Source organism: Chrysemys picta, chromosome 21, assembly GCF_011386835.1.
Source record: "Chrysemys picta bellii isolate R12L10 chromosome 21, ASM1138683v2, whole genome shotgun sequence".
NCBI lineage: Eukaryota > Metazoa > Chordata > Testudines > Emydidae > Chrysemys > Chrysemys picta.
The window spans coordinates 15,055,529-15,069,559 of NC_088811.1; the positions used below are offsets into that span (position 1 = coordinate 15,055,529).

Here is a 14,031-nt window from a genome sequence, read left to right on the forward strand (position 1 = left end):
GCAAAGTGAGGGTAGATGGGTTGGCCAAGGTCATCCAGGAAATCTTTGGCAGAGTCAGGGATCAATTCTCAGTTTCATTCTTTAAACACGAAGCTGTCCTTCTCCTGGGAGAATTTTAGATAGGCACATAATGTATTTACTTAAAGTAGAATTTAGCCAGGATGGCAACGGGTACAGGACCTTTAATTATCACAAGTGAACAGGAAATAAGTTTTCCATCTCATCTGAAATACAGCCCCTCCAGCAGCACAGTACCCTTAACCCTATGATAATCATCAACGCTGGTGCCTGGGTTTTCTTTGGAGGCCTGCTATCCAAGTACTAATAAGATCTGACTCTCCCTGATGTAGCCTAGTGGTTAGATTGGAGGACTGGGAGTCAGAACTCCTGGGTTCTAGTCCCAATCCTACTCCCTGTGACCTTGAGGCTAGTCTGTGCTTCAGTTTCCTCCCCTGTAAAATGGGTATAATAAGATATACCCCAGCTAACTCTCACTTGCTTAACTAATGTTTGCAAAGCAAGTTGAGATCTTCAGATGAAAGGCTGTATTGTAAGTGCCTATTTTGAGGAGATCTGATGAGCTAACAGCCCAGGGCAGTATAGCTGCTGGCTGTTCCCTTATCACATGAGGATTGAAAGCTCTGACTGTTTTCCTCTTAGCTAATGTATTGCCAATGCTGTACTCATTCAGGTGTGTTTCATCTTTTTAGAATCTTTATTAAGCTATTTGTTCCGGTAATATCCCATAGCCATGAATTGCTACTGTATGAGCTTTCCACAAGGCCGTGGCAAGAGCAGCGTATGCATTTGCCAGTAGAATCGCAAAGCAACTCTTCATTCTCTAGCAGGAGCCTCCATTTTGCAGTCTGGCTACGTGTACCTTAAGCTGTCTGGCACATGTTCAGATCTCAGTTTACATGGATGCAAATCCAGAGTAATGCCGTAAATGTCAGTGGATTTGCTCTGAGACAGTAGAGTTCAGAACTGATCCTGAGCATTTTCCTAGAGAGCCCAGCTTAAATAAAAGCTGATTTGATGGATTTGGGCACCTAAGTGTTTTGCTTCAGGGCCAGACATGAGATGGCAGGGCTCCAGCTAGAAGGAGAGAGTTGTTTGTGAAGTCACACAGGCAATTAGGGAGTGTTGTGGGCTAAGGAAGGATCCTCTGCAGCTTGAGTTCGATCAACAAGGTAACATCATTTTTGTAGCAAAGAGTCCTGTGGCACCTTATAGACTAACAGATGTATTGGAGCATGAGCTTCCGTGGGTGAATACCCACTTCGTACACGTGCATCCGACGAAGTGGATATTCACCCACGAAAGCTCATGCTCCAATACATCTGTTAGTCTATAAGGTGCCACAGGACTCTTTGCTGATTTTACAGATCCAGACTAACACGGCTACCCCGCTGATACTTGACATCATTTTTGTAGCACTTTGTGAATAAACAGAGCAAATACCTTTCCTCCAGCCATAAAATCTGAGACCTACTGCTGGTGTCTGAAGTTATGTGGAAGGGGCAGTGTCTAGGATAGTGCTGTAGCACTGTGATTCCCAAACACTGATCCCAGTACTAGAACTTTAGGTTCCTCCTTCCTTTGTTAAAGCTGAGCTGGGCACTCTCTAATACCAGATCCTCAGCAGGTATAAATCGGTGTAGCTCCATTAAACCCATTGATTTACACCAGCTAAGGAACTGCATGCCATCTAACCTGTAACTGGCAAGACCAGACTTCAGAGCAGCCTGTGATCCGTTGCTGGTTCGAGGAGCCAATGGGTACTGGCTGACTCAGCCTAGGTCTTACTTAGCTACACTGGTACGGTTTCCTGAAACACTTTGGAACCTCTGTCTCCAGTAAGGTGTGGTGGGGTCACTCTCTGCCTGAATTTGGATTGTGTTTAACAGATCTAAGAATAGAAAGCTAAGCCCTCCACTAACAACGCTTCCACAGCACAGAGAAAGGAAAGGAAACGATTTGTTTCCCACAATCATTTGTTCTTCAGTATTGTTTTCTATCCCGCCTATTACAATCGGCCCCAATGGGAATCTGGCACCTTCGTATCCGTTAGCCAGTGGGGAATCTCCAGCCGCCACAAAACAACCTCAGGAAGGCAACGCTCCAGCTTACTTCCCGGCCACAGCGACTCTAGTTTTCGGCTTTGATTTGATTTGTTGCTCTAAGGGCCTAGCAGGCAAGTAGCACTTTTTTCTTTTAAGTGTAGCTTTCATAAAAGCTGTTAAATAGGATTGACTTACAGCCAGTAGCTAGGAAGAGAGGGAAATGTGGCGCTTGCTTGTTTTTTTTTTAATTTGAGAGTGGGGGTGGGGGGTGTTAAGTCCAATTCCAGCCTCACCCCCAGACGTAACCTTTAAAACTTCATTCACTGAGCCACATCATTCGCTGGAATCCTGATTAGTTTCTGCTTGGCATCTAACAGGCCTGGTCCAAAAGTAATAGTCTGAGTCAGTGCCATTAACATTAAGGGGAGATTTACTATTGACTGCAGTGGGATCAGCATCAGGCCCATACGGTACACTTAAGGAAAACCTACCCCATGTCAGTGAGGCGCACAGTTGGGGTTTACAGACTTGGGCTTGCAGGGCTCGTAGGATAGCTCTAAAAATAGTGGTGTAGACATTCGGGCTCAGGGTGGAGCTTGGCCTCTGAAACCCTCCCCCCTTCCTGGGCTTCAGAGCCTGAGCCTGACCATCCATACCACCATTTTTAGCTCCTTGGCACAAGCCCGGGTCTGTAGATCTGGGATCTGAGACTCCCTGACAAGGGGTTTGTTTGGTTTTTTACCATGTAGACATACCTTTAGGAGTGCAATGAGTGCTTCTGACTAGTGAAGGATTCACAGCCCTCGAGACTGTTTATGCACAGAATGTGCATCACCCCAACTTGGAAATGTCCTTCGAGTCCTGAACTGGAGGGGTCCTCTTCAGGGATGAGAACAGTTCAGTCCTTGGGGTCTCTGCAGAGACAGCCAACAAGGATGCCAGGTAGTACAATCTTCGGTGCAGGCACTTGTCTACTGAGAACTGGATCTACACCACCCTGCTCATTCATAGAGGCTGCTCCACAGCTGGCAAATGATAATCAATCCAAACTGGGCTGGATTCAAACCTGTGACCTAGAAGTGAAAGGCTCTCTAGCCCATAATAGCAATCCCTAAGCCATCCACCCTCATGTTTCATCTGTAGGGCCCCATCTTGTTCAGTGAGACATTTTTGAATGCTATAAAAAAGTGCTATAAAAAAGGTGTTGCATATTCTGCAAACTTCAAGAGAGCTTGTTGATGGCTGTTACGTGCATATAAGCAATATATGGATGTTAAAATGCTCGCTTTTTTCATTGTACAAGCTGCATTCCTGTGTTAGGATGGATTTTCCAGGTGAGTCACTGTGTTGGGGTTTGTCATCAGTGACCTTGTTTCAGTTTAAATCTGTGGCTTTATTTTTGTGGTCATAAATCTAAGTATGTTGCCGTAATGCACACCTGCATGACAGTGTTTACTGTTCCCAGTAGTGGAATTCTATGCTGTGAATCAGGAGAGCACAAACAGATCTGGGTGTTGTGGTGTTATCCGTCAGGCTTTCATGTCCGCGCTCATGATTTTTATTCCCACCCAGAACTGCAGAAGCATCAAGAAGAAAGAAAGAAAGGAAGCGGAAATTGAGGAGATACTTGATGATTGGCTTGGCAACAGTAGGGGGCGGAACAGTGATAGGTGAGGCTGGCCTGCAGTTTCTGGGACCTGACTGGGTTACACAGATGGTGGCAAGAGCAGAGTGGCAGTTCTGAAATGATTCATTGAGCAACAGCAGCTGTGCTTCCATCTTCGCCCTAGTTCTAATTTTAACACATTCATTGCTTGTAATGTTGTCACGTTCCAGGTAATAGTTCAAATCAGATACAAGGAAAACTCCAAAAGCCAGGAAGATTCTTACGGGCTTTGCAAAGACAAAACCTATGGGGTTAGGGGCAGTCAAGCCTCTTTTTTTTTTTTTCTCAGGCCAGTGGTAAGGTAATGTGACTCCAATGACTTCTGGGGAGTTACTGTTGAACTGCAAGATGCAGAAGATGGGAGTAAATGTACTTTTCAGCCTTCAGAAGGTGATTTTCCAGGACAAACTTGAGCTCAGTTGCTCAACTGATCTATTAGGCAGAATTGTTTGGTGATTCAGATGTATACAAACATATGACCAGTTCCTCAGCTGATGTAAATAGATGTAGAACCCTTGGATTTAATGGAGCTACACAGATTCATACCTGCTGAAGATCTGGTTCTTTAAACTTATTTCTCCTCATTTACCGTGGTGTTAGAGAGAATCAGACACATAATCTTCTCTAGACTCTCCAAAATCAGGATAATGTGGGATTGGCGCAGGATTTTCAAATAAGAGATGGCTGGAATTTACATTCACTTACACCGATGTTTCTCCTTTGACTTCCGTGGAGTTAATCCTCATTTATACTGGTGATAATGAGAAGACAATCCAGGCTGGAGACTCAGCGAGTGGGGAGGGTCTCTGAAAATCAGGGTTGGGTTTGTTGATGGAGCAGTGTGGGGAAGACCAGATTGGATTTCTGAGGGGAAGGTGATCCCTTCTAGCTTATGGTTCAAGTTCTTCCATGGGATGTGGTGGGTTAGCTCACTCCCTGGTGCTTGTTAGCTGTTGTCACAATAGGAAGTTATCCCCTCTGCTGACACAGCACAAAGACATGAAAATCTGTTTGTCTTCCACCACGATCATGCACTGAAATTCTCACTTGCTGCACCTCTAGGTTTGACGGGGGGTCTTGCTGCCCCTCTCGTTGCTGCTGGAGCTGCAACTATCATTGGAAGTGCTGGGGCAGCAGCTTTAGGGTCAACAGCGGGAATCGCTGTCATGGCATCACTCTTTGGAGCAGCAGGAGCTGGCCTTACCGGTAAGATAACAGATTTAGATTCTGAACCACCACGCCACAGAATAATGTATGCAAAGTCAGGTACTAATGGCTGAGCTTGAGAGTTTGAGGTCTGCAAAGGGAATTGTGGACTAAACAGTCTACTTGTACAGCAGCAGAACTCAACCTCTGGTTCTCCAGCAGCCCCTGATCTTCATAGCCCTGCGCTGGCCCGCTTCTCGAGCCCAAGTTAGATCTATAGACCATCTATCAGGGATGGTCTAGACAGTATATGGTCCTGCCATGAGGGCAGGGGACTGGACTCAATGACCTCTCGAGGTCCCTTCCAGCCCTAGAATCTATGAATCTATGAATTGTGCCACACCCTGGTGACAATGCAGCATTTTCCCCTGGGTTAATGGCAACTGGGTTAGACACTGTAGACAAGACATCCTCATGCAGACAAGTTACCTTTGGGATTGTAGCTAACTACAGTAAATGGAAACCTTTTCAGGTTTAGCTTTAAGAACTATGGTTTAATAGAGGACAGTTATTAATTATAGCAGATAATGCCTCCTGCTGCCGTCCCATCCGATCACCCAAACAAAGCGCTAAGAATTTGTTCTTGATTTCTGCTGTTGGCAGCCCCTACCATCACTCTGTGATTTCTATACATGCAGGCTACAAGATGAAGAAACGAGTAGGAGCCATCGAAGAGTTCGAATTCCTCCCTTTAACTGACGGGAAACAACTTCATATCACCATAGCCATCACTGGCTGGTTGTGTACTGGCAAATACGGTAAGAGCAAGACAAGAAATCCTAGACAGAATTTTGGAAAGCCGTATTTGTCAAAGATGGGAAATAGTGTTTATATATGAATCGTGAAATATAGCAGGACCAAGCTGATGTGTTGGAACTTTTAATCCCCATCTGCTTAGGCTAGTGTGAATAGGTTCAAAATGTAAAAGGGAGCATTGGATGGCGCTGGAGGGTTGGAATAGAATTTGTGGAGTCTCACCTCTGGTCATCATGTCAAGTCCATCCAATGTTGATAGTAACTGAAAGTCGTGATGGCCATTGGGTAGCCTGATGTAAGTTATGTGTTCGGCACAATGTGCAGTGACTCTGGAGACCTCAGTCCAGTTTCTCTGGAGAGGTGTTCACATCCCAAAAACTATCAGACCAGCTGACATTCTTTGGAACCTGAAGCAGGACAGAATGACAGAAGAGAAGAATTTGCTAGCGACTTAAGGTTAAATACGAGTCTTCCTCTCTGGGTCGACCTTTATTGCAAGAGTTCTGGTTTAACCCAAATTGGTGCCTTCTATCAATGGTAGTGCACACCAGCTATGAACTATCAAATAGAGCTTCCCCTGCTCCCCTCCCCTCCACTGCAGTAGAACAGAGTTTAGTTACCAGTTAAAAGGTTTTCTTCATCAAGTGTTGAATATTCTGAAAGGGGAGCAGTGTTTAATATAGGGGAGGGGGCGTTACCTCAGCTCTGTTCCTAGGACCATCAGCCTTTACACTTGTAAATCTGGGCTACAATGTCTTTCCAGCTGTTCTCATGTGCCCTTACTGGCAGAGGTGAGATTTAAGCAATCTGAGGGTCCCCACCCCCCTTTAAAACGCAGACTGTAGCCTCATCCAGAAAAGAGAAAGGGTAAAGCACAGCAAACTGCTAGCAGAGATGGTTATAGAAAAATGGGAAGTGTTTCTATTAATATATCCTGCATGTGTGTTTGCTAGAGCTGATCTGACTTGCGTGGATGATGCCTAGTACCTGGCACAAAGTGCTCTCGCCAATTATTGGAGCTTTTTTTGTGCCTCGCATTTATCCACAGGCAATTAATAGAATGCAGTTTCTTTTTCTCTCCCAGTCTCTGCCAGCTAAAGAGGTTTATTGGCAAGAAGGTTCAGTCAAGTAAACCACGTTACATTCAGTGCTGAAGGGGTGAGCTAATAGCCTGCAACCTCTGAAAATTTGTAATATTATATTGCAATTTCAAATACAGTCACAGTTGTAACTTGTCATATGAAATATGTCAACCATCTGCTGTTCATATGTTCAGAGACCCTATTGAACGCCTGCCAGTACATTCCATTGAGGAATATAATAATAAATATTCTATATCATTAATACTATAAGGACATTTTCTGTCGGCCGTTTCTTGTTACATCCATTCTCCCTTCAGAATCTGGTGTTTTAAAACCTCTGCTTTCCCGTCATGTTGTTCTCTTGTTGATACCACACAAAGGTTTCAGAATTTTCTGGGACTGGAGCATTATCAGGGGGCTGTTAAGAAGTCACTGTGTGCCTTTCGGTAGATTATTTAATCATTCTCGATCTCACTTTGCCCTTAAAATGAGAGTTACGGAGGATCTGAATTGGGAAGGGAGTTTCCATAACTAGAAACAGGATACAGTGTTTAAAACAGCAGAAATAAAACAACCTTCAGTTGCCTCCTTTAATGGTTTTCTCTGTTTATCGTAAGTATTTGTATGATCCCCGTCACCGTAGTATCTGGGGCCCTCTTCGTGCTACAGACACGACAGCTGCATGGCTACAGAGCCAAAGTGTAGACTCAGACTATAGCAGTGAAGGGGGTTTTTCCATTTCTCCACCTCCCCGAGCGATCCACCAACTAGCCACGTCTACACTGCGGGAGGGGATTGGTCAACATAGCTACAGCACTCAGGGGTATGGATTCTTCATACCCTGGAGCGTTTTATAGCTATGTCAATGTAAGTTTTAAGTGTAGACCAGGCCTGAGAGCCTCACAGTCCTTTAATATATTTATCCTCACAACCCCCCGTGAGATAGGGAAGTGCTATTGTCCCCACTGTGCAGCTGGGCATCTGAGGCACAGAGAGACTAAGGGCCAGATTTTTAAAGGTGTTAGATGCCTAAACATGCAGAGAGGTGCCTAGTGCGATTTTTCAAAAGCACCTAGGCACCTAACTACATCTTTGGGCATCCAAATACTTTCAAATACCGACCCTAAGAGACGCATCCAAGATCACTCAGGAAGTCTGTGGCAGAGCAGAGTAGTGAACCGTGGGCTCCTGAATCTTCCTTACCATTGAACCATCCTTCCTCAGTCCAGCTTTCTGTCCCACTCCTCATGTACAAGAGGCCAGACTCCACTGTTTCCGATTGTGTAACAGTAAAGCAGCATCCCAGTTCTGCTCAGTAAAATACATATGCTATAGGAGTGTAGCAGAGCCAGATGGCACGTATTGTACCAGCTTTCAGTCACGGTTAGTCACAGCAACAAGGAGTTAGTTTGGTTTATGGTATAAAAAGTACCTCATCGTACACTTTATATAGCAATTGGATTTAAACTACTCAGTCTCCCTCCATCTAACAGCTTTTGGGTGGTCTGTATGAAATGAACTGGTGGTCTCTTTCCAAGTCACTGTTGTTCACATGACAGAACAATTTCAGTTTACACTATTTGCCCTTTGATGGCTGTTTCAGCAGAGAAGCCAAGGAATGAATGGGCCATTAAGACTGAATTACAGTAGAATCTCAGAGTTACGAACACTTCGGAAATGGAGGTTGTTCATAATTCTGAAATGTTCGTAACTCTGAACAAAACACTGTGGTTGTTCTTTCAAAAGTTTACAACTGAACATTGACTTAATACAGCTGTGAAACTTTACTATGCAGAAGAAGAATGTTGCTTTTAACCATCTTAATTTAAATGAAACAAGCACAGAAACAGTTTCCTCACCTTGTCAAATTTTTTTTTAAAACTTTCCCTTTATTTTTTAGTAGTTTACATCTAACACTCTGCTGCTACCTGATTGCATACTTCCAGGTCCAAATGAGGTGTGTGATTGACTGGTCAGTTCATAACTCTGAGGTTCTACTGTATAACTAAGTATGGTCCCTTCTAGTCAAGATTGAGGCAGGTTGGTAGGATATTGTGGTGGAAGCTTGCATGGCTTCTGTTCTGTGGCTGCCTCAGTATGCTATGTATTGTTCAGTAAGGGAACAAGGAGTAGGTGACCTTAGAATTCTAGGAGGCTAAATTATACTATTCCTCTTTACAATTTAGCTGGCATGTATTAGAGTTGCTGGCGTCCCCTCCTGACCCCTTAGCCCACACTTTTCCACTCGGCTGGCAGCAAAAAAATTGTGCTGACAGGAATTGCTACTGCTCTTGATTTGTGTCTAAGAAAAACTAAGCCAAAGAAAAAGGGGTAGTAAACACAGTCTGGGTCTCTAAATGGTCTTCATTCTCACTTTCGGACAGATCCATTAATTCAGTCTAAGCCTGCAAAACCCAAGTACCAGGAGGATAATATACCATAGCATAGTACTTAGGACATTCACAGTGAAGTGGCAGATTTAAGTCCTTTTTTTAAAAGGAAAAGAGCCCCAGAATTGCAGCAAAAATGATTAGGAGCATAGGAAGGGATCTGACAAAATCCTTAGCATCTCTTGCAAGATAGTGAGCACCCTCTGTTCTCATCAAAGTCTCATGGAAACTGTCTCCACTCATCACCTTCTCATCAGAAATGACTAACAAATGCATTTGAAAATGCTATGGGCAAAATCCTGCCATGTTCCTTCAACTACTTTGGGCTGCATGCCCAAATCCAAATTTGGCCTAAATGAGGACACAGTATGAACTATAGGATTTAGTCTTATCTTTGGTGAGCGAAGGAAAGTCCTTAACTCCCATCATAATTAGCACTAATTGATCCCTTTTTGGCAGATTCCACAGCAGTCAAGGCATGAATGGGCCACAGAGACTGAACCTGGAGGTGGTCCCTCCATACTAGGTTAAGACTCATTGGCAGAGCAGCTTGGGGTAGCTGGATCTGTTCTTTTGATAAACAAAAGCTTTCAGTCTCCAGTGCTGTCAATCCATCTTTTAGCAACAAGAAATCCAGTTGAAATGAAGGACTTATGAAGACGTGTCCATCATTAATAGCATTTCAAAATATGATCCCTGAATAATGGAGCAGATTAAAGTATTCTGCGGGTAGACATTATCACTCGCTCCTTTACTGGCTCCTTGTTTGACTCCTGTGGCCAGTCAGTAGTTGTTTTTCCTCCTGTGAAACTGAATTCTTTGTGTTCCCATCGTTTCTTAGGCAGTTTCACAGCTCCCTGGAGCAGCATGTTGCAGTCCAGTGAGCAGTACTGTCTAGCCTGGGAATCCAAGTACCTGATGGAGTTGGGCAACGCTCTGGATTCACTGCTAAATGGTTTTGTGAACATCATGGCTCAGGAAGCCCTGAAGTTCACCGTCTTATCAGGTAAGCATCTGAGTTATACCGAGGCTGCTTGGGTGCTGAATCTACTGGTTTCAGCATTTGTGTTTGTTCAAAGAGGCCTTCCCCCGAATAGGTGAATTTTTCCTATTCATTTGTTGATTATCCGAGAAGCAGTGTCACTTGCAAACCTTACATGTATTGACCTTAGTCCTGCAAAGATTTATGCACCTGCTTCATTTTACGCCCTGTAGTTGTCCCATTGACTTCAAAGGAAAAACAAAGTGAAGCCCATCCATAAACAGGATTGAAGGCATAGTATTCCAGAGCAACCCGCCTTTCTTTCAAACAATCTCACCAGGGTCAGCGTGAGAGCCTCTCTTTAGCAGCTCCTGTCGTGTGGAACAGCCTTCCTGGATCATTCCACCTCATCGGTTTGTCATGGCATTTCAAATCTCAGCTGAAAACGGCTTTCCTCCCTTACCTGTGTGCCTCAGTGTTTCTTTCCCTCTGCTATTTATTATTGTAACTCTTATTTATGCAATTTTGGATACAACTTGCACAAAAGACTATCCATATTGCATTGCATTGCATTGCATGCTTCATCCACAGCTTCCACATGTGCAAACTGCATTCATAATGGGATGCCTGCCTGCTTCCGTTACATCTGTCCCAACATTACAAAGCATTAAGTGCACATGTTCTGCTTGTGCACACTGTCTCTTCGCATTATACCTGAATGCACTGTATTCCCTGTGTTCTGCATGTGCACGCCCCGTCCATGCACTATACCTGGACACATCATATCCAACATTCCTATGCAGATGACAATGCGTTATAACCTCAGGCACTGTATTCCTCGTGTTGTACCTGGCCAATTTACATCTGAATGCATTAGGTTTCTCCTGTTTTGCTTGAGCACATTACATCCATGCATTACACCTGAATGCAGTGCACATGACATTTAACAGATTCTGTCTTGTTTTTGATTTTGCAAAACACACCTTAAATCAATCTTGGGAAAGAAATGTTGACAGTAACAAAGATGCAGTGTTTTTACTCTAGCAAACCATCTGACTTTTGAAATTTGCCCAGATTTGTAACTTTGATTTCCTGTTTGCTTTGTACCTCTCAGGCATAGTGACAGCCCTGACGTGGCCGGCTTCACTTCTTACTGTTGCCAGTGTCATTGACAACCCATGGGGAGTGTGCCTGAATCGATCAGCTGAAGTGGGCAAACATCTGGCACAGATATTGCTCAGTCGACAGCAGGTAATTGGCTGAGGGGGCAAAAAATGGCTCCAGTTATTACAGCTGGAAGGGACTGATATCATGGGGAAGCTCCAGGGGTCTGATGTTTTACAGCATGCTTGTCAAACAACAGGTGGTATTTGTCCAAGGGGAAGAAAGTCAATAACAAGCTGAAGAATGCAAAATTGAGGCGTGAGGGAGACCAGCATATATCTCACTCTTCCATGCAGGGAATGAGGAAAACATGGGTTGATGAGAGGCTGCCTGCAAATGTTGGTTTAATTTAACCCAAACCTTTGCTAAATGCAGAAGAGGTCAGTCAGCAATCAGTCTAATAGAGAGTTCTGATAGCAAAAGAGATTGTAGCAGTCCTTTGAAATGCTTATACACCATTCCCTGTGTAACGCCAACAAACCCGGTCGTCGGGATCAAACCGAAGACCTCTGGAGCTTAGTGCATGAGCCTCTACCGCATGAGCTAAAAGCCAACTGGCTGTTAGCTAAGGCAGTAGAGCAGACTCATTAATTACTTTCTCTCTCTCTCTAAGTGGTCTCGGTGCCACTAGATGGGACAAAACACCATACCCAGGAAATGTGTTCGTTACACTTGCAAACAGGGCTTACAGACAGAGTCCAGTACTGAAGGACAACAAACAAAATCATTGGAGGGAAAAAACGACAAAGACTGTTGGTCTATAAGGTGCCACAGGACTCTTTGTCGCTTTTTACAGATCCAGACTAACACGGCTACCCCGCTGATAATTGCAGGAAAGTTTAACATGAGACATACTATGGCATCTATTTTTTGTCACGCATCCATTTAATCCAGGAAGCTTGGTGACACACTGGGGTAATAACAAATTTAGCTTTTCACTGCCAGAGACCTGGATTCAGGTCTAATCCAAGTCAGAAGTGCAAATCGGTGTGATTTGTCCACTCGGCCCGATCTTGACAGTGGGGGAGTGAAAGCAGAGGATGAGGCGGGGGAGAAAGGAAGAGAAAAGACAGACAGCTGAAATACCCATCAAGAGGTAAGAGGCATCGGCAGAGTGGGGCGAGGGAAGATTGCATAGCACCTACCTGCAGCAAGGACCAAATTTTGCTCTGAGCTATGTTGGTATAAATCTGGAGTCATTCCGGTGAAGACGCTGGGTCTTACTTCCTTACTAATCCCAAACTGACACAAGCCCGGAAATTCACCAGGCTTCATTCTAAAATCATTATTTGTAAAACCAACCATGGAGGGGAGGGGGGAAGTAAAGAATTGGCTTATTCTAGAGGCAGCCACCTTCTGCCAAGAGGAATTAAATTGGGCACAGGTCCTGTTAGCCTGAATTCTCCGCAACTAGCCCCCATTTCTATTGGACACCCAAGCAAAAAGTTCTCGCACATTGATTCCTGCTTCCTCATGGTGCGAGGCAGTGGCATAGAACTGGCTGGGGTTGCAAGGTATTAGTCACATTCAGATGGATGTTGTCTCCTCCAGGAAAGTGCTTTGTTGGAGCCAAGGCACAATTATGTTGAGTGATTGTCTGCTCCTGCTGGACGCCCCTGGAATAAAAGTCAAGGGAAAAGAGGGAAATAAAATGGGAGGTGGAGAGGGAAAGAAACAGAAATGCATACACAAAATGGAGGAGGGGGATAGTGGATGAAGCAACAGGTTGTGAAGGAATAAGATTCAGAACATAAATCCAAAGGAGATGGGGAAGCAGAAGAGCTTAAGCCCAGAATAAACAAGAAGAAAAGAAAAAGGAGCCAAATAGACACATGGGATGGATTGGCACTGAAAGAAACAGCTCAGTAAAACCAGCCGTCCTGCCAAGTCGTCATCTTCATCCCCAGCTGCCAAACCTGAAATTAAACTTCTGCCCAGGTCCTGCCATTATTTGCTATGAGTACAGGCTGATCTCTGTGTTGATCTTACAGCTACACTAGTCCAGTATCTATTGTAGATGAGCTATTCAGGGCCAAGAGGTAAAGGGAGACATAGCCAAACACCAGAATGTCATAAATAACTCCGTGAAACAGGAATGTAAGCCAGCAAAGTTGATTTCTAATAAAAACACAGTGCCCAAAAGGCAATAATAAAGGCCTGGTTTGAAGTAAAGATTTGCCCAAGGGCATGTGACATTGTCTTTTAGCTTTAGTTATGGTTAAAGCACAAAATCCTGCTGTGCCGGAGAACCTAAAACTAGTTAACAGGATGTTTCTGAACCCTATTATACCTGATGTGCGTTTAGCCCAAGAAGAAGGCACTTCTTACTGTTAAAATCCCTCCCTGCTTGATTTCATAGAAAATCCTATTAAATGTATTTAAGATAAAATCTTGCTCATTGAAGTAGGATGCCCACATCACATTTTCATGATGACCCTACGAGTAGCAGCCATACACTCTTCCAGCTAATGCTGCTTGAAATAATATTTGACCAAAAAAATTTCTGCCAAAAAATAGGGCTTCATCAGTTATTTTGCAGGAAGATGTTGCTTTTCCAATGGGAAATTTCAGAGCAAACCAAAATGAAATATTTTCATTGAGTTTCCATTTGAAATTTTTATTTCATTTTGTGACTTTCGGAAACAGTTTGGGTTTTTAAAATTTAAATTAGGGCTGTCAAACGATTAAAAAAATAATTGCAATTAATCATGAGATTAAAAAT

General features: G+C 43.9%; 1 protein-coding gene across 3 annotated transcripts in view; it reads left to right on the forward strand.

Annotated features, from left to right (window-relative positions):
- Positions 1-14,031, forward strand: part of TMCO4 (transmembrane and coiled-coil domains 4) — an 81,523-nt gene that overhangs the window by 31,963 nt on the left and 35,529 nt on the right. For all 3 annotated transcript variants that reach the window (XR_010594285.1, XM_042852959.2, XM_008167321.4), the window contains exons 6-10: positions 3,636-3,733; positions 4,792-4,935; positions 5,574-5,693; positions 10,005-10,169; positions 11,260-11,396. Coding sequence is in view for 2 of the 3 variants with exons in the window: in XM_042852959.2 (XP_042708893.2) it covers positions 3,636-3,733; positions 4,792-4,935; positions 5,574-5,693; positions 10,005-10,169; positions 11,260-11,396 (664 nt within the window). In the remaining variant the exon portion in view is untranslated. The remainder of the gene's footprint in view (positions 1-3,635; positions 3,734-4,791; positions 4,936-5,573; positions 5,694-10,004; positions 10,170-11,259; positions 11,397-14,031) is intronic.